We start from the raw sequence: 23,157 nt of genomic DNA on the forward strand, positions 1-23,157 counted from the left end.
CTGCCCACACTGACGGCAGTCATGGAACTGTAGCACCATCTACCTACAAGAGAGGCACCACCTCCTTCTCACTTCACCGCAAGAATTCCAGTTATTACAAGATGAAAATTAAAAGTGAGAACTTCACTAGAATTTTTCCAACAATAACACAAAACAATGATATGACTTTTAACCAACAAAAAATAAAGTTAAATAAAACAATGCTTTATACATGTAAAGATGAGTTGGAAAATGCTTTTTGAGTCTGTATCCTGTTATCCTGCAACCTTAAAGCAAAGAGTGTTTAGGTGTGTTCCTTGTCATATTTAAATAAACAAAACTACCCCTTTTGGGATAAAGAGGCATGTGGGTATCATGTTCGAAGCTCTGATCTGACATTTAGCAGAAAATATAACACTGAGAAAACTTTAATGAATGCATTTATTGATGGATGAGGAGACGGGAAGCCATTACAGTTCTTTCAAAGGGATTACTTTGAGCTACATGTTATAAATGTTTAAATTAGGTCTTCTCCGAGGAATTCAAAGTACCGGTATCTACAAACAAATAATGCAAATGGAAAAATTCTCTACAATTAAATAAGAAAAAAAAGAAAAAAAAAAGAAAGAAAAAAAACTCCCACTTATTAGCACTCTTGTATGTATGCCTGAGTACAAAGAGCACTTGGTGATTAATCCCATCAAAATTTCAATATACTGTATAGATCACTAAGGGGGCATATGCAATAATGTAGATGAACAATGTTAGTAAAAATTTACAGAAACTCTTGAGGAAAGACAGAGATGACTTGTAATTTTGTGAGACATTCTTCAGAATAAGTCCGAACATCACACAGCGAGACAGTGCATTGTGTAATAAAAGAAACTTTTAAGAGCTGCATTTGCGAAGCTTTCCCATAAAAGCTTCCAAATATTCACATGATAGCTTCACCAACCTACAAATGGTTTTCTTTAGACCCCCCTCCCCCCAAAGTGAACAATTAAGCTCAGAAAGCTGTTGTATCCCCGAAATCTTTGTTCCACTTGGTATACATATTAAGAGTTGTTGAACTAACAGTAGGCTTAATGCGCTTCAGGGAATCCTCAAAGTCTTTCTTCTTAATGTTGCGCATCTGCGAACACAAACACAGCGACAATCACGTCAAAACAAGAGTACATTTCCTTTGAATTCTAAGTTTTTCCATATCCAGACGATGTTAAGAATCGTCTGGTCCTTACCAGACCTTAGAATCGTGTGAATAGAACCTCGGGTAAACAAAAACACATGACATATAACTCTGTGGTTTTATATATTTAACAAAAACTAAGCAAAAATGCAGAAGCAGTGTGTGAAAAAGTACGCCCTCACTTCTTCCATAGGAGGGTGAGCAGCATTCAGAGCACACTTGTACAGAAGAGTGGGCGCTAAAGGGGATTCTACAAGCTTCTGAATCATGGGTTGGAGTTAGTCCCCCCCCCACATTGATTCTGCATTTTGTATTACTTTTTGTTAAATAAATAAGGACACTGTGTAATACAGCACGTGGCGATGTTCATTTACCTCATTTTAAGACCTGGTAAAGACCAGATCAATTTTTTATGATGTCCCGATGAGCAAAAACTTAGACTTGCAAGTCCTATTATGTACTGGCAAATGAGCAGAAAGGAGAGGCATGGAACAATCTGGGTACTTTAACATAAGTATCTCACCTCATTAGCAGACATATTTCGGACTTGATCTGCTCCCAACTCTGTTAAAAAGACAAATTTCCCATGAAAATGAATCGTCTCTAGAAAAATTTATAATGACGAGGACATAAAGGGATCATACCTCTGATTGGCCCGAGTGCAGCATCTTTGGCTAAAGACGTCAGATCGCTTCCTGAATACCCTTCAGTCACTCTGTCAAGTAACAAATTTGTAGATTAAGGCAGAAAAAATAAAAATAAATAAATAAATCACTGAAATGAAACATTGCTGTTGAAGTTGTTAATGTGACGCTCACTTTGCAAGGTAGGACAGCTCGTTTGTGATCAATGGGTTTCCATGCTTTCCCAAAAGGTTATTCAGCAGCGTGAATCTTGACTGAGGGAACAGCAGTTAGAAAGCAAGAGTAAGACGTTTTCTTAAACTTCATTGGCATGTAAAAACAGTCATTGGTAAATTACTACCTTCTCATCTGGCAATGCCACATAAACCCTTTTTGCGAAGCGCCTGTCAGATAAACAAGTCAAATATCCGTGACTGTGTGAAAATAACAATAAAACAAATAAAACAAAAGATAAAATGTACAGCATGAACGGTTGCATCGTGTACCTTAAAACCGCTTCATCAAGCTCCTGAGGCCTGTTAGTGGCTCCCATCACCAGCACTCTTTCATCCCCTCCGGAATTCACCTGAAACCCAGAAGCGTTGATGTGAAAATGACACCTGCGTTAGGTCACTGAAGCGCTCCGAGAAGCGTTCGTGATCTGATGTCTGAGCCTGCTGACACCCTTACCCCATCAAACTCAATGAGGAACTCAGTTTTTAAGCGACGAGAGGCATCGTGTTCCCCCTCCCTCCTCTCACAGAGCAAGCTGTCCACTTCGTCTGTGTGCCAAACGGAAGACAAAGGGAGGTTGATTTCTGAGCTGAAATTCTGACAGTTAGGCTGTAGAGCAACGTAATACGTACCGATAAAGATGACAGAAGGCTGCAACTCTCTGGCAACTGCAAACAGTGCTCGTACAAGCTTCTCGCCTTCTCCCACCTGTGACGGCGATGAAGGAAAAGGTTAGAAAGAAAAAAAGAAATGGTGCAACGTGGAGACCTGCTGCAGAAAAATGAAAATGATGTTTCTCACCCATTTTGATGTCAAACTGGCAGCGCTAATGTTGAAGAATGTGGCATTAGATTCCGCAGCGACTGCTTTGGCCTGCCATCAGGAAATAAGAGGCAGTTGACAATAAAGGTAAGATAATAAGACATACATGCAAATGATAAATCTGTTTGATCTGAAGGACATTTGTTCTCTTGAGATGAACACTTAACATACCAGCATGGTTTTCCCATTCCCAGGCGGGCCAAATAAAAGCAAACCACGTGCCGGCGCTCTCAGGCCAGTAAACAGCTACAAGGAAATTGTGAAATGGCGTCACAGTTACAACTGACCAAAAAGGACGGATTTACTAAGCAAAGGCAAAACGTTTCCAAGTGATCACCTCTGGTCTTAAGGCAGGAAGGATGACAATTTCTTGGAGTGCTTGTTTGGCCAGGTCCTGACCTGCAATGTCCTCAAAGGATACAGCTGCCCCCCTGTGGTGAAGAGAGGAGGACGCTTTAAACTGGTGTGCTTTGTGTATTTATGTCAGTATGTCCCAGTGACTTTGCTTCAGATACCTGTCAACAATTTCATTCAGAATCAAGGTGGCCAGTTTGCTGTCCACATTCTTGAAGTTTTTCATATCCCTCTTTGCGGGCTGTTTCACAGCACTAGATTTTCCATTGCAAGGTTTTCCAGTCCGGGGGGTCACCTGAATGGAAATCAAGTTCAGAGTTATACATCAGGCGCCACTCAATGGCATGAAATGACAATAACAACAAAAATCACCTTTGGCTCAGCAAGTCTTGGTGGGGGTCTCACAGCATTGGAGGGCCTGGTTTTAGGGGACACACCTGCGGCTGCAGGGGGGGGTTTAGTCTTTGGAAGAACATTTGAGGTGCGCTGGGAATCGCTTCTCCGTTTGGATGCCAACGTGGTCTCTGTGGAGAAAGAACAGGACAAAGTTTACATAACTTTGTTAATAGCAGTGAACACAGAAAACACTCACATATAAGATTGTCAGTATGTCACCTACCTAACAGAGCAAGCCTGTCTTTTGCCATGGTCAGATTGGTGACCATTTTATCTTGGAGTCTCTTCGCTCGATCATATTGCTCTCCTGCTGAAAGAACACGGAGCATAAAGCTAAAGCATGCCGACACTGGACATCGTGTACATGTGATGCTTGCTTGGATACCTTGTCCTGTGATTTCTACAGCAATGCCCCTCTCAAGCTCAGCAATTCCTCTCTTGTACCACTGCGCAGCTTCCCCCTTTTCTCCTGTTAAAACAAACAGGGTTTGGGATGTTTATCACGGGCTTCCACACACGCCAGTTGATGAGTCACACAATAAACAAACCTGTGTCATCCTCGTCGATCCTTAATGCCTTCGATACATACTCAAACGCCTGCTTGTGGTGGTTTTTAATAAGTTCACCGCTGTCTTTGCTTTTGGTTGCGTTTATTTTGGCAGACATTAGTCCCGTGTTATCGCTTTCTCGCTATCAGTTCTAACTCAGCTCGTTAATAAATAAAACACGGCGACATATAGCTTTAAAATACATTTAAATGTGCTTGATATCGCTGTGTTTTATAACATCCTCTTAGCCACATATGCTGTTCTAACTGTGATCTATCACTACAGAATAAAAACAGTTCTGCTAGCTTCCATTTCCCCCTGTGTTCGCAGGTCTGACACAAGCCTCCGCCTTGATCTCTTCGGCGATATCAACTCTGAGAACTATACAGCCACCTACCGTAGCGGAGTACACAGAACAGCAGGAGAGCAGCTAGGCTAGGAAAAAAAAACATACGAAAAGAAAAGGAAACAAAACCTGAATACTCGCTCCATTGCCCCTCTTTTTCTTCACGTAAAACGTATCCAGTTTGTATGGAAGAGTATTAGGGCCAGGCATAAGAAAAAATATTTATATTTTGCCTGTCGAGAATAAAGTCGAAATGTCGAGAATAAAGTCGACATGTCGAGATTAAAGGTTTTTTTTAAAATGAAGTCTTCGACTTTATTCTCGACATGTCGACTTTATTCTCGACAGGCAAAATATAAATATTTTTCTTATGCCTGGCCCTAATACTCTTCCGTAAGTTTGCTATTTTACAGTAATAACGATTTTTTTTTAAAATAATCCCCACTTCCATTTGATCCTATGATGCCTTCCATATTTCAATCTTGACAGGCTTTCCAATCTTTTATTCCATCCCAACACTTTTTGTATTACTTCAGGAAAAATGTAGGTGTTCATTAAATTTTCAATTTTTCTTTTATAAAACATATATTGGTGGCTACTCCCCACTCCACCTGTCCCCCCAAAAATCTGTTATTTAGACCAGATTAATTATATTTACCTCATTGAATTAAGAACAATCACCAAATCTTGAACACACACACACACACACACACACACAGACTGATTTTTAGGATAACCAGGAGTAAGCCAAGCACTGTCTCCATCCAAGGTGAAGAGGTGGAGGTGGCTGAGGAATGCAAATACAACGCCAAGGCTGTCTTCAAGAAAGCACACAACAGACTGTACTTCTTGAGGAAGCTTTGGTCCTTCAATGTCTGCATCAAGATGTTGCGTATCTTTTACAAGTCTGTGGTGGTGGAGAGTGCCATCTGCTTTGCAGCCATCTGTTGGGAAAGCAGCATTAGAGCCAGGGACTCAAAGAAACTGAACAAGCTGATAAATAAAGCTGGCTCTGTGCTGGGGACAGCTGGAGCCCTGTGGACCTTAAGGGCGGTTTATGGTCGGAAACCAGGTCGTCTGTATAAAGAAGTATAAAGAAGTATAAAGTACTGTATAAATAAGTATGCACAAGTTAATGAACATAAAGAACAACACTGACCACCCCCTCCATAAGATTGTGTTAAAACAACAGAACATGATCAGTGATAGACTTCTTCAACTACAATGTAACAAAGAGTAATACAGGAGGTCATCCCTGCCAGCAGGAGTAACAATACATAATAAAAGCTTATAACCATAAGAAAAAAAATGGAGGCAGCTAAACAATTTACTTTTGGGATAAATACATTTTTTCATTTACTTTTATTTATTTTGATTTAATTTTATTATCATATCTCTCTTCCATTTAGCATTTAGTCTCCTGTACTACCCTAAAGCATGTTCAGGACTAACTGTCATGATCCCAGTTTTTTTTTCACCCCTCTCTACCAAATCGAATGTCCATAACATAACTCCTATCCAGAAACTCTTATCCATAAAGGCAATCTGTGCTGGAACCCAGTAGAGTTGAACATCTATACTAGTCCTATGTTTTCTGAGTAAATACTGAAAGACCTGAGACAGTAAATCTAAACCGATTGATTGAGTCAGAACATCGCTCCACCCTGTCTGCTCTCATTTTCTCAAACCAAAGCCCATTATCACAGCCACCCTCTGAATATTTTGTGTTGTCTTTGTACTATTTTCAGTTAAATGTAGTGTACAAATTATCTGCAGACAACTTCATTCTGCTTTCATTTACATTTTACACAGCTTACCTTCTTTTAAAACTGACTAGCAACTTCAGTGGTTGCCAAATTATGACAATGAATAAGACTTAATGCAGTATAATATATCAGTTAATGTACATTTCAGTTGTTCTTGGTATTTGCATGCTATAACGGATAATGGACAAATGCATTGAGCCACACTGACAAACATCTCTGCTGGCCTGAGTTTAACTATTAAAGATTACTGTCTTTGAAGACAGGTTGAAAGGACATCAGCAGAGATAAATGTTGCAGCAAAGTCTGATAATGTATCTGTAACGGATGAATAATTGGTGTAGTCTTGGGCAATTGCCACAGTGTGTTCTGACTGTTTGAGGGCAAAAACAACCACCTCAACAAAATTTGTTAATTTCCCACACCACTTCTCTTCAGGGTTGCTGGAATCTATCCCTGCCAGAGGGGGAGAGACAAAGTAAGCCCTGGACAGGTTGTCAGTCTATCGCAGGACCAGCACAGAGACAAATGGAACAGACAACAATGTGTGCTCAAAAACACATTCAACAACATTCGCTCCTAAGGTACTAATGTACAGCACAGCTGATCTTTGGGTTCAGTCCCCCTCCCAAATATGATGTGGCTGACATGCCCTTCACTGAAGACCACTGTAATGAAATGTGCATTGTGCACTTTACAGTACATTATGACAATTTTTATGACAATTTCAGGATGTACATTAGCTGTACATAGCATTCTTGCAGAAAAAAAACCCTGAAGACTATGTCGGGGTTCTGTTCAATTACTTGTTCCAAGAGGTATTTTTACATGGTGTAATGTTGTGGGGAATAAACGGCATAAGTAATAAACACAGCAAAAGACACAACTGCATACAAGTGTCATGTGTGTACCCTTTGACCGATGAGGAAAACAACTGATGGCATCTCATGTGATCTTGTACATATTCCGTAGTGGAGTACACAACGTTTGGGGGGAGGAGCAGGTGGTTCGTTTTCTTTGGTTTTCTGTTCACATCTTTTACTCCATTGCCGCACTCTACCCGCTCACCTGGCGGGCAATGCAATTCCATAACCAAACAATCACTTTCATAAACGCTCCTCCTCCCAAGTCACGTGGTTTCACGGACCACACAGTGTTAAAGATCAACTATCCAATCAAAACGCTCGACGTCACTTCCATAACACTTTCAGAAACGCCCCTTACCTGGTTCGGCAGACAAATCAGTAATCCTCAAGATTCCGACTGTGACAGCTCTGGGCTTTAATATCGGCGCACTGGATGTTCAGCATTGGCACAAATCTACAGTTTTGTCATTCGTGCCTTTCCAAATTTAAATGATAATACCGCCAGGCTGTCGAACAAAGTGACAACTTAATAAACCGGTAACAACACAGGGAGCAGCTAACTGTACTCTGAGCCTGTTAGCCAGTTAGCCTGTTAGCCCAGCTGACTACAGTCGAACTGCCCCTTTGTCTTTTCAAGCAAGTCAGCTAGCAGGCGTTGTTTCCTGTCTGTCAGCTAAAGCCGGATTTTCAATTTTGTTTCATTTTATATTTTTGCTTGACAAGAGTGAAGTAAACCAAGATAGGCGGCTTGGGAAGCAAGATGTCGAACCGAGTGGTGTGCAGAGAAGCAAGTCACGCCGGGAGCTGGTATTCCGCTTCGGGTAACTGTCAACACATCACGGTCCCCGTTAGCACACCGAGTGCTAGCTGATGTTGTTGATCTTCTAAGAGCACTGTCTGTTAGTGGCTTTGGTTGCCTTTATTTTTTATTGCTGGCATTGTCACAGATATTCAGGGATCGCAACTAGTTTGTTCATGCGTCGACACAACAGACAGTCATGAACAACGGTTTGGTTGTAATGCTAATCTAGATGAATAAAAAAAGTCGGATAGCTAAGATTGAACTGGTATGGACTGCCTCCTCCAATTTGGTGCATTGATTTCACTTTAGTCAGCACTTCATCATCTGACAGTGTCAGAAAACAAACGGTCGTCTGATGCTAGGCTTTTTTTTTTTTTTTAACAAGCTATCAAGTCAATTAAAGCTAACTTTGCTAATTTTAGAGAACTTCCAGGCCTACATGCTAACTGAGTCGCTGTACGAGACAAATCCCGAAACATTTTAAAATCAATTTTCGCTTCGGCTGCTATTATTATTCTTGTATCGTTGGTGTCTGACCCTGACTTTCTTAAGTTATGTAAAGAAATACTCCCTGCCGTTAGACAAAGGACTGGGTAGGGCTGGGCACAAAACTGAAGTTTCATGTTGCAACCCTTCCCCCACTTCACAAGCAATGATGTTTAAAACCCCACAAGTCAGCCAGATTTTCCTTTTTCTATGCTTGCCTGACTGCTTAGTTTTCTTTTATATACAAATATATTGCTTGCAAATCTTGCCTGCATATGTAGGCTGAGCTAACCTAAATTGACCAATAATACCGACGTTAGCACTACTGGACACTAACATCAATAATCTTTACGGTGGTACAGTCCAGTGTAGTCGGTCACAGTAATGTCATTATTTTGGTTGGATGATCTTTTTTTCAATTCACATTCAAATTCTGTTTTGTTTTTTTTTGTTTGTTTTTCATTAAACAGAATTATTGATTTTTTTGTATGCAGGATCCCAGCTGAATGCACAACTAGAGGGCTGGCTGTCCCAAGCACAGTCCACAATCAGACCTGCGAGAGCTATCATAGCGCCGTAAGAACACATTGACAAACAGAGAAGACGCATCCCTCACATCCTCTCATTCCATACTGACATGTTTTTGCTTGCAGCCACGCTGGGTATACCTACTGTGGTGCTTGTGCTGCGCATGCCTACAAGCAGGTTGATCCCTCTGTCACGTAAGTTGTTTAGCCCTCTGCTCCATTTCTTATTTAAGAAAAATATTTGACAAGACTGTCTCTTATCTCAGTTCCCTTCCTCCCACAGAATGAACAGATGCTTGTGTAGATAGCAGTACATTGTGCTGGTGGTATATCATATTGTGAACAGTGTGAGTGAGATAAAGCCGTGTTGCCCTTCAGTCGTAGGGTGTTCATCCTGGGACCTTCACACCATGTGCCCCTCTCCCGCTGTGCCCTGTCAACTGCAGACATCTATAGAACACCCCTCTATGACCTGAGAATCGACCAGAAGGGTATTCACTGTTTTCACGCCTAATGTTGTGGTTTCTGTGTGTTAATCTCTGTGTGAACTAATGCCAATTGATATAATTACTTGGGGAGTATTGTAACTACAATTTGGTTGGTAAGATTTGTCAACAAAACAACATGCAGTACCCTTTCTTGATTATTCTTCATCATTGCACTGAAAAAAGGAAGAGCTTAGTTTGACCAATTCTTTTGATTGTTATAGCCTAACCTGAACAGTTCTGGCATGCATACTTAAAACAGTCTCAGGAGGGGACACATTGCCATGCTCGTGCCTCAGAGATGTTCTGTTACTCTTTGGTTTAGGACTTTGTCAGTGTTGTTTTTTTTCCCTTTTGTTCACCACTCATCAGAAATCTCCAAAAATGACTTAATCAGTGGACATGGTTTTAATAGCGCACACACAAATGAAGGTGAAACCTGTCTTTTGCAGTGTATGCTGACCTCTGGAAAACTGGGTTGTTTGAGAGGATGAGTCTGCAGACAGATGAAGATGAGCACAGTATTGAAATGCACTTGCCTTACACTGCTAAAGCCATGGAGAGGTAATGTCATTAATCAAATCAAAGCTTCGGCACAACTCACTCCCAGAGGGAAACCATGTCTCAGACTCAAGCATTTTCTTAAAGCGGCACTATGCAACTTTTTCATGGTCATAAAATTGCTTGGCAATCATCAGATTGCTTGGCTGACCCGTTCTGATGAAAACGGTGACATTTCCATCTCCATCTGGTGGCCCTAGCCCGAAACAGCGCTTGCAACTTTGCCTGTGGCGCCGCGTGCTTTGTTTACCTCTGGAAGTCTCGCGACACACGAGAGCCGAGAACTACTGCTTCACGGCAGGTCTAAAGGGCTCTGAGCCGAGCCAGGGAGCCTGATAAGACACACCTCTCTCCATTAGCTGTCGACGGCTAAATTGAATGCGGTTAGCTTCTAGAGTAGTAATATATAATATGGCTAGACTGTCGCCTTATTTTCTACGGAGCTCCCCCTACAGCTTTGGGGTGTGTATTGCATGGTAAACAAACCCCGTATTACTGAAAGTTGCATAGTGCCGCTTTAACTCTTACTGGAAGAGAAGAAGATGGGACAAGACCCCTTTTTAGTTCTATATTTGCTTTTCATTAGTTGTGTATGCATACTGTTAACCAGAATCGCACGAAAGCAGGAGCGCATGGAAAGTAACATGCATAATTGATAAAGCCTGCTGTTACATAGGCTGGAGACATAGTTGTTTTCTTGGTTCTAAAAACAAAAAAAAGAAGGGAGAAGCAGGGATTTTGCATGAGCTGAACTGTGCACATTAGCATGAATAGGAAAGTCTGTGGTGCTGACTGACCATAAAGATTAGTCATAAAAGTGTTGAATGTAGAGGGTGAAATTTCAGCTGAAATTGTTCATCTGATGTTGCAGCCACAAAGATGAGTTCAGTATCGTTCCTGTGCTTGTTGGTGCACTGAGTGAGTCAAAGGAACAGGAATATGGGAAGCTGCTCAGCAAGTATCTGGCAGACCCTTCCAACCTTTTCATCATTTCATCTGACTTCTGCCACTGGGGTAGGTACCAGCAAAAAAAATTTCAAATTCTTTGAGATTATTCTGTCAGTTTAATTGTAGTTAGTGATGATTCAGCATAGATGTTATAAATCTAATCTGACTGAATTTAGCCGTGTGCAATTGTCTGTGTCTCTGTTGAAGGTCAGCGCTTTCGTTACACATACTATGATGAATCTCAAGGGGAGATCTACAGGTCTATTGAGCATCTTGATAAAATGGTAACTACAGAAAGATTTCTGATTCAAATGCAAAAAAAAAAAAAAAATAGGTGAATAAAGTGTGTTGAGAATTTATTTTTATTTTTTTAACTGTATCAGGTTCATATTACTGCTACTTTGGTAAAGAAGAGCACATGAAGCAGACAGCCAGATTTATACAGAAAGGACAAAGAAGGTGTTTTTTTTTTCTTTTCCCCACGGTCACAAAAGATTGGGATGAGGTAGCTTGTTTTCTTGAGCACAGTGCATGCAGGATTTACTGCTATTGGATCATGAGAAAAGACGAGCTCTGAAGTGAATTTGATTTACGTCCAAACTGAACAGTCATATTGTGAAACATGATGGGATAACAGACATGAAACTCTCCCAGTGGTTACGTTATAACATCGAAAAGCATGTCCAAAATTGAAAAAAGTGAAACTTTTTGTAGCTGCCAGAGCCCGGCTATATCAGTGTTGGTCACATAAGGGCAGGTGCTGCTCTGGTGCAGGTCGCAGTCTTTCCTTTCTGGGACACTTAACGGAGGTGACCTATCATGCTTTTGTTTTAAATGTCTGCAGGGAAAAATTTAGCACAAAAAGGAAAAAATAAAATAAAAAAGCCTGTGCCTGTTGATAACAATATTCAATCCTCTTTGGACATGTGTGCATACTAAAGTGTCTTTACTTTGAGGTCAGCTTCTTCTCTACTTATGCAGGGGATGGGCATTATAGAACAGCTGGATCCTATGTCTTTCACCAACTACTTGAAGAAGTACCGCAACACCATCTGTGGGCGTCACCCAATTGGAGTGCTGCTAAATGTAAGTACCACAGATGAGAGGCCTCAGTGGATGTGTCAAAATTTTACTTTGTGAAGACATTAGGGGTGAAAAGATGAAGTGATATTAATCGGAACACGATGTTAGCAGTAAACATGTAATTACAGTGGTAGGTTTAACATTTCTTACGGGTTCTATCAAGCTTTGCTGCGGATCTTACCGAGCCAAAGCGTCGGTGTCGGATTAAAATGTAGTGAGTGTGAATTTAAACCATTTAAACAGCGCATCGGTCACCCCCTCTGCTGAATCCCTTGCTCAGATCGCAGCAGAGAATGAAGTGTATCACACTTACTGTTGCATGTGAGGTGAATACAAAACATGAGGTTTAGAGGGCACCATCACATCTACGTCTTGAAATCATTAGAATTTTTATGCAAAAGAAGGAACATTGAAAAACAGTCTGTCGAGCATCGGTGGTGTCCAGGGGTAGTGACATGATCTCTACACTCACCTGATAGAGCTGACACAAGCAACAGCAACGAGAGATAAAGTGATGGATTTTAAAGTGTTTTTTCCCGACCGTAAATCGATAAGGTTAATGGAAATTGCACCGTCTGTCGCCCGATTTTATTGCTTAGGACTTACAAACCTACATTGTGGTTGAGTGTGATTGCTTTGTTGACTTGATACTGTAGAATCTTTGGAGCTGAGGCAGAAGATACCAACCAGAGAGTATTTCACTGAAAAATGTGTGTTAGACATAATAGAATAAAGTATCAAACCAGTGCATCAAATGCATTTTTTTTTCCTCTGCTATGAAGTAGCTAAAATGCTTGTGATAATCTGTTCTTTTATTAAATATATCTCGTTATTTATTTGCTGCAATTGTCGAAAGATAATTCGACAATCTCACGTACGAAGGAAGATGATGTGAAAGAACAGTAAAAAAAACATAAGTAGTGTGTGTTTTATCCTTTTGGCGTGCTGAGTTCCATTAATCAGCAGCTAACTGGATGTTATTGTTTTGCAGGCTGTGGCTGAGCTTAGGAAGTCGGGTTTAGAAATGAACTTCTCTTTCCTGAACTACGCCCAGTCAAGCCAGTGCAGGAACTGGCAGGACAGCTCCGTGAGTTACGCTGCTGGGGCGCTCATCGGTCATTGAGGTCAACTTTTGCAGGGGCCACTGCAACGCCGCCACCCTGCTCTTACTATCTTATCGCCATAAACCGCCCCATACCCTCTCACCCCAACCCCCAGTTACGCCCACTATTTGCAGGAAGGACCTCGACACTTTAAGCCAATACAATTCTTTCTCTGACTCTCCCACAGCTCTTCCCTGCCTTCCTCCACCCTCCTCTCAACTTGAAGTGTCTCACAGAGATTTTTGATTGAAACATTTAGCTTGAAGTGCAGTTTTGAAGTTTTGTAGAAGGAAAAAGGTTCGAGGAGATGGGATAAGTCCATTTGATTTGGATTCTGTGCAAGGACCGTAGGGTGTGAGCTGCAAAAAGGCAGCCTTTATATTTGGCTTTAATCTGTTCTCTTGTAATTTGCCTCTGAAAAGTAAAGAAAATAAAAGCTACGGATATTTATGGAGAACGGATGATATTCCGATGTTGCCTGATTTAAAAATGGAATGAGACTTTTGATTGCTTCAAGCTTCATGGCTTAAACTTTGAAAACAGTGTCATAGGTCATTTCTACCAGTGCTCAGCATATGTTGTAGTTGCTAACAAAGGGCTGCACCCAACAAAGTTCACTAACTCCCCACGATTTAAAAAAAAAAAAAAAAACACAAACAAACAAAATATTCATCCTAAGATTGGTTTATTGAATATGTTTTATTCGTATTTTATTCCTTATTTTTTAATCTTTAGTAGTTGAATTAAACATGGTAGTATTTACTAGTATTTACTTTAGTTAGTGTGTGGATTTGAACTGCAGCTGTCATTTCAGCTCTTAAGCGCTCAACATGGTCTCCTCAGTAGATGAAGGCGTGCAACACCGATCCTGGATTCCCATCACACGCATACAGCATCAAAGGTTTTGAAAGGGCCAGGCTGCTGCTGTGGAAAGTTGGATCTCGTGTTAATTTTTTCTCCAACACTGACACCTCTAGTTTTTGTTTACACTGCCACCTTGAATCTCTGTAGTAACTGACTTGTCTGTAGACTTGAGTGATGATTTCATTTATTTCTTCTTCTTTGTTTTTTTTGTAGATTGTATAAAAATGTCCTCTGTTACACACTGAGTTCTCTGTAAGAGCAGCAAAGCGTTTTTTTTTTCATCTGAACAAAGATGGAAATCATGAAGATTCCAAGACTATTTTCTTATGTTATAGGAAGTATATCTGTGCTGTAGATGGTAATTTTACAGCTCTTTTTGTTTGTGTTCTGAATGAAGAATGCCAAAAAACTTTATGAGGAAGATTTATTTTTTCCTCCTCGCATTTAATTTCAAGTTTTAGGAACTCACTTAAAAACGACTCCGCACAGTAGGAATATCAATTAGACAAGCTCACTGTAGATAGATAAAACCAGTAAAGGATGCCATATGTATTAATATTAGCTTAATATAATAATTATTTCCTGTAAGATTACCCAGAACAGTGGCATGTGGTTCCCTGCTATATGTTGGATTTATTGAATGAATTTATGAAAAAAAAAAAAAAGAAAAGATATTTGCCTAATGTAAAGTCAAGCACAGGATCCCGGTTTTTAACAAAGGAAGTGGTTTCAGCCTGAAACTTGTTTTCGCTCCGAACAAAGGGGGAAAGATTGTTGACAACAGGCAGCACACAGCGTATGCCATTCTGTCATGTGAGATTTAAAATGTTACTCGTCTCTGACTTTTGCCACTTAAGTATTCCCATTTAGCAATGCAGGCATCTTGCCATCACTTCTTCCCTCTTGGCACTGAATGAGTCGTCGCATTTTAGCGTTTAGCTACAAAGACCTTATCAAACCAAGTAGGCACAGATTGAAATCACCAAACTCACTTGACCTCTAATGCTAATTTAAGGGAATCTAGCAAAGCATGACACACTGTGCTATTGTGCCTTTTATCACTGTTGCACATTACCATGTAAAGCATATTCTCACTTTCAGTCTTATGTTAGAATGTGTTCTTCAGCCTTGGTTTCCCATGTGCACCCCTCACCTCGCCCAGCACACCACGAGTGTTAAGACCCCATCTGTTGGTCTTATATGGCACCAACTGTTATCTCCATTCTCAAGCAGGGAGTGGTTTTCTGTTTCTGTCACACATCACCTCATTCCCGTGTAGAGAGATGAAGGCTAAACCTTTACATTGTTCATTTTGTCTGTTTATGAATATTTGTTATTCTAGAAATGGTTTATGTATCTTTTTCTTTTTTTCTTTTCTTGGTTAGAGAATTGGAACTTACACGTCATAAACCTAAAATATACTGCTTAACTACTCCCTTAATGGAGTTTTTTTGATCTCAGGTTCCACTGACAAAGCATCCCAAAAGGCTCTTCAAAAAAGGCCGAGGATTCATGTTACAAAAAGAAGTAAAATGTACTGAAAAAGCACGTTTTCTCTGGTGTCTCGTTCTTTTCGTACTCGCACTCACAGAAAACTACAATTTGTGCTGCGTGCATATGCACATTTTTAACTGTTTATTTCCTCCAACATATCAGTGAAAGAAAAAGTTCTTCTATTTGTGGCACTGCAGCAGTTTGATGAGATAAACATTTCTAAGATATATACTGATTTAATGGTCATTTTCAGCATTTGTGGAGCTGTTTTAAATGTTAAACTGACATGGGTTTCCTACCATTTTCCTCCCCACCCCTTATATATCAGTAAGGATTGATAGAATAAACAGCACACATTTTTAAAGAGAGATCCGAGTATCACATCCTTCCAGATTCTGTCAGTCGTACTACAGCATTACTGTTGCAAGGTACACCCAACAAAGCAACCGGTTGTTCATAGTTTTAGTCATCAGTCATCCGTGAGGCTATGTAATAAAGCCATACCCATCTATTTGTTCAGTAGCAGCATCAAATGGACGCTGGAGACCTGTCTTGTTGAATATGCAGGTGACTTGGATGATTACATCTCCAAACTTTGTGGCAGATGATTTTTCACTTAACTGATTATTTCTGTGTGTAATTTAAAGTCTCAAACTGCTGAATCTTTCTTACCGTTTCTTCAGATTATTACATCAACACCAGTTTGTAATGCAAACTTTAGCCACTTGGCATGTTGTCAGTAAGGCATAAAATACTGTGCACTGATCAGGAAGATTATTGCAGTTGTCATGATTCAGAGTGACAATTTTTTAACTGTGTGATTTATGTTCTTATTTAGGCTGAGGTGTCTTTGCCAGATGCTTAGAATTCCTTTACTTACCTCTGCAATGATCATTAATCATTTCAAGCCATAAACGTGGGACTCATCACCCCAACAACTGTAGTCTCATTTCTGTAGTATATAAGCAGCAGTTTGTCTCTGGCCAACATTAAGATGTTGCTGTGAGTTTAGTCAGTCCACTTTAAGTTCCCTCCATCCATTTGTTGGTGATGAGAAGCACCAGAACAGTCTGATTTAAGGTCAGTAAATACGCACGACCAGAAGGGGAATTTTGTAAATACCAACAGACCTACATAATTTGCTACTTCTCTGTTGCTTTGTGTCTTTTAACAGGATGGACAGGTAGAGAATGTTTTCAACAAGGCACTATTTGACACTTACCAAAAGTAATTTCTTCCAGCTGATTTAAACTGGGAAATCTACTTTTGTACCCAAAGGAGGTTTGCATAATCACATCCTGGTTTCTGGCAGTATTTGTACGCAAGCTGTGAAAAAGGGAACATGTCTCAGCAGGCTGACACACCTTTTTCTTACTTTGGGAGGAGAAAGAGAGGCTGTTTACATCCGCTGAGCTTCATACAGATGCTTAAGATTAGTTCATAAATGAAAAGGATTACTGCAACGCTCAGTAACCCGGAGGCACAGACCTGCAAGATGTACTGCCATGAGAACGTTGTTAATTATCTGAGCTGTGGGATCATCCTGGCAGGACTTGGCCACCTGGTCCACCATAAGAAGGCACAGACCTCCTATGGACGCCACATGACACTGTGTCCTCCAGCTAAGATGGTACCTGCAAGACTGGCCTGGTTCCTCCAGGAGATGCCTGCCCTCCTGGTCCCCCTACTTTTAATGCTACTGTCACACAAAAGCTCCAGTGTGGGAAAGTACTTGTTACTAACAACCTTTTGCTTGCACTACTTTCAAAGGTAAGAGCAGAGACGGTGTAGTTTTGGCCTTTTTTGGTGAGAAAAGAAAGTGTCTACGGAGTTTTTCTGTAGAATAAGAATAGAAGATTTTTTTTCTGATTTTAGTAATAATCATGTTTATTCTAAGTTACTTAATCAAATTGACTTATTGCATTTGTCCCTTACTATCTCAGCCTTTTTTAAGCAGAATCAGTACGGACAACTGAAACTATAAGTTAACTTATAGATCCTATATCTAGCTGCATTCATTATGAAGGTATTGTCTTACCATAGTGGTTCATTGCAGAAGTGATCCAGCTGTAAATCATGAAATTTTTGTTGTTGTGAAAACTCCATGAAAACTATCAGACTTTTCCTCTTGAAACAACAACATTTTGGTTTTAGCATCTTTTATTATAATTTTGCCTTTGAACCTTTCAGCTACGAGGACTACAGAATTATTGTTAAAACCAGGGTCAATTTTTCAGATGAAGTGTTTATATAATTTCCTGCAGCTGGAATGTGAAATCCCCCAAGGAATGCAGAGTTAACTTCCCATGAAGAACATGGGTTTCTGGCACCTTTTTGGTTTCCTTTTTACTCCTTTTTACAACCACATGGTTTATAAAGAATGCCTCCATCGAGCTGTAAAACATGATTTTTGCATGTACCAGCGTGGATAAAAGCAACATTATCCGCATCCTGTTCTACCTGCTCTATGTACTATTTCTCCATCAATTGCAGAACATTTGTCTATTCATTACTGACCAGAGGGCAGCCTTTTCCACTGGGTGTGATGGTAGCCGCAGGTTTCTTCTGCCTGATAAATGGTTTCCTGCAGGGCCACCACCTGCTGCATTGCGCCCACTTTGATGAAGAATGGTTATCTGGCATCCGTTATAAGATTGGTAAGTGTGCTATTTATGTTTTGCTTTAAAAATCAGTTTTAAATATGAAGAGGACTGATGAAATACCTTAATTACCTGTAATTAATGTGAAGACTTATTACACAATCATGAATTTCCTCTAGGTTTACTGGTGTTTTATATTGGAATGGCTGTCAATATACACAGTGACTATATTTTGCGTAATCTGAGGAAACCAAAAGAAGTTGTGTACAAGATTCCTACAGGTATGAAACAGATTACACTTACAGATTACATTTCTTCCAGTCAGTGCTTGTAGTGACATGTGGTCTCATTCTCCTACAGGAGGTCTGTTTGAATATGTGTCTGGTGCCAACTACTTAGGAGAGATTGTGGAGTGGTTTGGCTATGCTGTAGCAACCTGGTCTGTTCCAACAGTCTCGTTTGCTGTGTTTAGCCTCTGCTTCATTGGACCGAGGGCCCATTACCATCACAGGTGCCTAAGATATTAATGTAAAGATTGGGAATCCTGTTATGGCACTTTGCCATCTTCTGTTTCTGGGTGGTAATTGTTATTCTCTGCTCCTGTCTTGCAGGTTTTACCAGGAGAAATTCAAGGAATACCCCAAGTTTCGAAAGGCTTTGATTCCATTTATCTTCTGAGAGAAAAAGCAATCATCACCTTGTTGAGCAAGAGTAAATAAACCAACAGTAGAAGGCAAGCGCAGGAACCTGCTGTTGTAGCGTTAAACAGAAAAAGAAAAAAAAATTTCCCTGCACAAGAATCTGAATAAATCATCACTGAAGTCAGTTACAGTATTCTGCAAGACTGACAGTGTACATGTTTTTAAATTACAAAAAAAATCAATGAACACATGCCACCATTTTCACTGATGCCAAGTATATAACAGAATAGTTACAGAAGCGAAAACAGGTAAAAAGTTAAAATGGTAGCAGTCAATCGCAGAGTAGACTGTAGTCATGGTATGTGTTCAAGGGTGTGAAGTTTCAATGAGGGTTACAACCTGTTCTAAGTGTGTGGAGAAGAAAAACTAAAAGCAGTTTTACTCATTTCAAGTGAATCATGAGTATGGGACTATTTAATTATAGAAGTAGTATATAATGGCACATTGCCATTTAAAAAACAGAAAGAAACCAATGATTGTAAAGTTTTGCTGGAAGAGATACCCATTCAACCCTCTCATACAGAATGCAGTGATGAGTACAGTAACTGGCCAGTCTGAACCATGTCTATAGATATTACCATAATACAAAACACTGTCTGTATCATTTTGAATATGGGAAAAACAAAAAAGCTTTGCTCTGGTTTACATGTCCAGTGTTTTGTCGTAACTCACTGACAAGTGTGCCAGCGTATGCTTTAGATATGTATGCTTTAGATATGTATGCTTTAGATTTAACAAGATACCAAGATCTTCCTGCTGCATTTTGTGCAGACTTACAACATTTATCTTGTGTTAGTTCACATCTTGAATTACATATCTCACATCCAGTGCAAGATTAGCAGTTTCCACAGCAACTTGTAAAGCACCGAGTTTAGCTGTGAAAGAGTCCAGCACAGTCGGCTGCTCAGAAGTGTCTCCAAACAAGGGTGCAGGAGAAAAATCTGCATACTCTGTTTTTAGATAAGTCCACTTATTACTTGGGCAACTTTTCACCAGTCCACAGCCACAGAAGCCCTCCACGTGTTCTTTCATGACATCTGAGGGGAAAGTCCGATGGTGAGCATGAGTCAGATCGATTGCTGAAGTCCCACCGTCGTGCTCCAAAGATCTGGCCACAGACTCCAGAGAGCGGCAGAATGCCTCCATACCAAGAAGGAACTCCGTCTGTGAGCACCCTAATACTGATGCGGTTTCTGATGCTTCATTCTTGCTCTACGATATAAGAGTTGCACAGTCATGGCAGATATCAAGATGTTATACAATTAGACTAGTTTAAAAGCTAAATAATGGATCTGACCTTGTGTCTGACATAGGCAGCTAAGTGGGTCTCAGTACAGCCACCTCCAAGCAAAGCACATGGTTCCCTGAGGGTGAGCCTCAACACATGCTCGGTCTTCTGGCAAACTACCTTTAACACAAAGCATATAAGGAAATGAATATCTGCCCATTTGCCACATTTACCTTCCATAATAGGATATTCTAAGCTGATGATAAGAGTAAAAGCAATTAGTTTTATTTCAAAACTGATTCTAGAGAAATAACTGATGCCAGTCAATGGATGCTTTTATGTGGAGATATAGTCATTTCATTATAATCTTATTTATCGAATATAACTGGAAATGTGAACAGTAAAGTTGCCTGGTTTGTCCTTGAGAATGATTCTTATGTTGGTTTAAAAAAAAGAAAGAAGGACATTTCACTTTTTTTGGCGTTAGCACTTCGGTTCATCATGTAAATGTGTCAAATTTAACCACACAGGCTAATTTTCATCAGCCCTCAAGCAAACAATTAGTAAAACAATGTCATAACAATGTGTTAGACATACATTTGTATTTTTTTATTCTTCCATTTCAACCCCAAAACCCATCAATGCAGCTCTATAAGCAACTTCCATTTACCTTCAGCTCATTTAACATGGTCTCATTCCTGTGACAGAGGATCATGGTGCAGATCACCGACTCCCCAACAGGGTGTAAATGCAGCATTTTCCTGGATCCAAACTGCCTCATATTGAGATCCTTCACCTTCCCGTAGGCAGAGGGTGGAATCCTGGTATGTAATGTGGCCACAGGTTGAGCACCTATTTGTTAAAATACACATAAACATCGTAAATATAAAGCAGATGCAATCAGACACACTGATAGAACAGTACAGCTTGTTCTTCTTCGTAATACATTGACTGACATTTTAATGCAATATATGCATGAATGAGTAGCTATATATTGATGCAGTATTTTTCAGATTCGTTATGATAAACCCATATTGTAGTGTAGTAATTTGAATAATTAAAACTACAGTTCTTTAGGTTTAATCAGTTTTTTTTCTGCACATTAGAGTGATTACCTGTCAGCTGAGTAAGCGGCTCCATGAGTGCGATTCCAAGTCTCTCTACCACAATGACACCATGACTTCTCAGGTATTGCTGTAAGACTGGGTGGATGACTTTCTGACAGACAAATAACCTTAACTCGTCTTTAACCACCCGCTTACCAAGCTCCAGAAGCAGATCCAGGATCTGTGAGTCGGTGTCCAGACCTTGGTGCACCTCAATTACACCATCTCCTACTTCAGATATGTCTCCAGCAAGAGATGCACTGAACAGCACCACATGCAGAGGATTAGAGATACTGTCAACCTTGTTAAGGCAAATGTCCTCAGGCACGTCCACCAGTAAGCCTGGGAACACTTCAGAGCCTAGGACAGAATGACCCTCAACACCAACAGTCACTATTCTGCCAAGGCTGACCGTACCCGGGACATTGCAGGGAACAGTGAGCAGGAAGGCTCGCATAGCCGTCTTGCTGATGTGGAGCATCTCTGTGTCTGTAAGAACACATGTTGGTTTACTAGAGATTATACTACGAGCTAATGTGATCAAATTCTGACTGCTGCAGAAGTCAAGCTTCACTTTACAAGCACAGTCATCTCGTTGTAGGTAATCGGTGCACACTGCCACCAGGTGTTTGTTAACTCTGATAGCCACATTTTCTCGGAGTCCAGACTGCTTTGTTTGCTCAATGAGGCACAGACAAAGAATAGCAGCAAACAAACCACAGTCGCTATAGCGGCAGACGTGGTTGAGAATGGAGGTTTTTATCAGATTGATACAGGGCTGAGAGGAGGAAATGGCTGGAAGTAGAACTGAGGAGGAGGAGGTGGTTACAACTTGCCCACCAATGTTATTATGAACTTGTTTCAGTCTAGCCGTCGGTCCGTAACAAGATCTCAGAAGTTCCCTAATCAGATGAAGCTTGTTACAAACATCAGTGTCGTTCAGTGGTAGATCCATACAAAGAGATGGGGATTTCTTCGTGAGTCGGGACATCATTGGAGCAGCAATTTCCAAATGATCTGTCAAAGTAGTTTCAATTCGCAAACGTAAAAAGACTAAATCCTTCTTAAGAATTGGACAGTGAACAAGATATGTTAAAAATAACGAAAGAACTAATTTAGAATGCAATTTGGAGGTAATTTGATGCAAAGCGTTACTGCACAAGTGGTTAAAATTGAAGCCGTAGGCGCTTATGCGTACTAAGTCATGCCAGCGGTCCTTACTAATGACTGAACTAAAATAAATAAATATTCATTGTAGTGTTTAAAAAAATCGTAATAAATTAAACATAACAACATTAATGACTAAATTAATTGCTGTAGTATGATAGAAAGCCTACTCGAATTAATTTTGATGACAAGTAATGTGAGGATTTAAACAGGCTTTGTAAAGATACATCTCGTTTCTATGGTAGCAGTCACGGTGTTGTAGCATCCACGGTCCTAAGCGACAACCCGTCGCATCTTTTAAATTCATGAAAAAAATGTAGCAGTCATCTTCCGTTTTTTTTTTTATGAACGAGAGAGCATAATCTGCTAAGTATCAAGTAGTCAGTAGTCAATAGTCAATATTTTAGATTTTTTTTTTGCCTAAGCTATTCTGTCAGTTTTTCACACGAACGATGCAGTAGTTCTCTGACTACAAATGAAAAGTGACGTCATCTCTTGGCGCCTCGGTAGTGATTCAAACGTACAAAACTGTTGGCGGTAGGAAATGTTTGAAATTTGTGATATGGCATAATTTTAACAACGTCATTTCTAATGCATTTGTTTACTTTTGTGTAATTGTAATGCCAATTAAAAACGATTGCTAAACGTTGAAGCCGTTTGAAGTTATCATTTGTCTCGTGATTTGAAATGTGAAATTAACTGAACGGCTAAGGCACTATATTTGCAAATTTAGAGTTTAAATTAATACTAAACTTGTTAAACTCTTTTCCTTTTGTCTTTTTCAGTGAATGTATATCTATTTTAATAGACATGAAAGGGGATACATTTCAGTGTATTAGGTTTACGAGTATCAATTGAAACCAAACCCCTCATTTGTAACATAAC

The 23,157-nt window shown here is 40.1% G+C and overlaps 4 protein-coding genes across 7 annotated transcripts; 2 read left to right on the plus strand and 2 right to left on the minus strand.

Moving 5' to 3' along the window:
* Nucleotides 1–401: 401 nt before the first annotated feature.
* Nucleotides 402–4,521, minus strand: LOC142390831 (spastin-like). Of its 2 annotated transcripts, none has more exons than XM_075476634.1 (16): nt 4,143–4,521; nt 3,980–4,063; nt 3,818–3,901; nt 3,571–3,722; nt 3,360–3,493; nt 3,182–3,275; nt 3,016–3,090; nt 2,824–2,895; nt 2,655–2,730; nt 2,479–2,570; nt 2,295–2,374; nt 2,150–2,192; nt 1,984–2,063; nt 1,810–1,880; nt 1,689–1,729; nt 402–1,111 (listed from the first exon to the last, which is right to left on the minus strand). In XM_075476634.1, exons 1-16 carry the CDS (start codon nt 4,258–4,260, stop codon nt 986–988), a joined length of 1,422 nt encoding a protein of 473 aa, XP_075332749.1. In that variant the 5' UTR covers nt 4,261–4,521; the 3' UTR covers nt 402–985. The 2 variants fall into 2 exon arrangements, with proteins under 2 accessions (XP_075332749.1, XP_075332740.1); XM_075476625.1 differs by having other exon boundaries at nt 3,818–3,904.
* Nucleotides 4,522–7,470: 2,949 nt separating this feature from the next.
* On the plus strand, nt 7,471–15,524 carry memo1 (mediator of cell motility 1). 2 transcript variants are annotated; one of them, XM_075476655.1, is made up of 10 exons: nt 7,471–7,654; nt 7,841–7,938; nt 8,900–8,981; nt 9,059–9,127; nt 9,311–9,423; nt 9,870–9,981; nt 10,850–10,992; nt 11,134–11,210; nt 11,908–12,012; nt 13,001–15,524. In XM_075476655.1, the coding sequence occupies exons 2-10, from the start codon at nt 7,878–7,880 to the stop codon at nt 13,130–13,132; spliced, it is 894 nt and encodes a 297-aa protein (XP_075332770.1). In that variant the 5' UTR covers nt 7,471–7,654; nt 7,841–7,877; the 3' UTR covers nt 13,133–15,524. The 2 variants fall into 2 exon arrangements, with proteins under 2 accessions (XP_075332770.1, XP_075332761.1); XM_075476646.1 differs by having other exon boundaries at nt 7,471–7,938.
* A 1,327-nt stretch (nt 15,525–16,851) lies between these two features.
* srd5a2b (steroid-5-alpha-reductase, alpha polypeptide 2b) lies at nt 16,852–22,924 on the plus strand. 2 transcript variants are annotated; one of them, XM_075476691.1, is made up of 5 exons: nt 16,852–17,240; nt 17,991–18,127; nt 18,250–18,351; nt 18,431–18,581; nt 18,682–22,924. In XM_075476691.1, the coding sequence occupies exons 1-5, from the start codon at nt 16,915–16,917 to the stop codon at nt 18,746–18,748; spliced, it is 783 nt and encodes a 260-aa protein (XP_075332806.1). In that variant the 5' UTR covers nt 16,852–16,914; the 3' UTR covers nt 18,749–22,924. The 2 variants fall into 2 exon arrangements, with proteins under 2 accessions (XP_075332806.1, XP_075332797.1); XM_075476682.1 differs by having other exon boundaries at nt 16,853–17,240; nt 17,964–18,127.
* Nucleotides 18,390–22,280, minus strand: mkks (MKKS centrosomal shuttling protein). Its single transcript, XM_075476670.1, has 4 exons — nt 21,115–22,280; nt 20,670–20,851; nt 20,069–20,179; nt 18,390–19,983 (listed from the first exon to the last, which is right to left on the minus strand). Exons 1-4 carry the CDS (start codon nt 22,097–22,099, stop codon nt 19,564–19,566), a joined length of 1,698 nt encoding a protein of 565 aa, XP_075332785.1. The 5' UTR covers nt 22,100–22,280; the 3' UTR covers nt 18,390–19,563.
* Nucleotides 22,925–23,157: the final 233 nt, after the last annotated feature.

This window comes from Odontesthes bonariensis, chromosome 2, assembly GCF_027942865.1.
Source record: "Odontesthes bonariensis isolate fOdoBon6 chromosome 2, fOdoBon6.hap1, whole genome shotgun sequence".
NCBI lineage: Eukaryota > Metazoa > Chordata > Actinopteri > Atheriniformes > Atherinopsidae > Odontesthes > Odontesthes bonariensis.

Bases quoted from the DNA above. Each gene is read 5' to 3' on its own strand.
- LOC142390831 (XM_075476625.1), bottom strand. From the start codon at position 4,260: ATGTCTGCCAAAATAAACGCAACCAAAAGCAAAGACAGCGGTGAACTT. The intron at 2,731-2,823 runs GTGAGAAACATC...TCGCCGTCACAG, and splicing joins CCAGTTTGACATCAAAATGG to GTGGGAGAAGGCGAGAAGCT. The intron at 2,064-2,149 runs GTAGTAATTTAC...CTGTTCCCTCAG, and splicing joins TGGCATTGCCAGATGAGAAG to TCAAGATTCACGCTGCTGAA.
- memo1 (XM_075476646.1), top strand. From the start codon at position 7,878: ATGTCGAACCGAGTGGTGTGCAGAGAAGCAAGTCACGCCGGGAGCTGG. The intron at 10,993-11,133 runs GTAGGTACCAGC...TCTCTGTTGAAG, and splicing joins ATCTGACTTCTGCCACTGGG to GTCAGCGCTTTCGTTACACA. The intron at 12,013-13,000 runs GTAAGTACCACA...ATTGTTTTGCAG, and splicing joins CAATTGGAGTGCTGCTAAAT to GCTGTGGCTGAGCTTAGGAA.
- srd5a2b (XM_075476682.1), top strand. From the start codon at position 16,915: ATGAAAAGGATTACTGCAACGCTCAGTAACCCGGAGGCACAGACCTGC. The intron at 17,241-17,963 runs GTAAGAGCAGAG...CATCAATTGCAG, and splicing joins TGCTTGCACTACTTTCAAAG to AACATTTGTCTATTCATTAC. The intron at 18,352-18,430 runs GTATGAAACAGA...ATTCTCCTACAG, and splicing joins TGTGTACAAGATTCCTACAG to GAGGTCTGTTTGAATATGTG.
- mkks (XM_075476670.1), bottom strand. From the start codon at position 22,099: ATGATGTCCCGACTCACGAAGAAATCCCCATCTCTTTGTATGGATCTA. The intron at 20,180-20,669 runs GTAAATGGAAGT...TTTGTGTTAAAG, and splicing joins CCATGTTAAATGAGCTGAAG to GTAGTTTGCCAGAAGACCGA. The intron at 19,984-20,068 runs GTCAGATCCATT...CTTATATCGTAG, and splicing joins CTGCCTATGTCAGACACAAG to AGCAAGAATGAAGCATCAGA.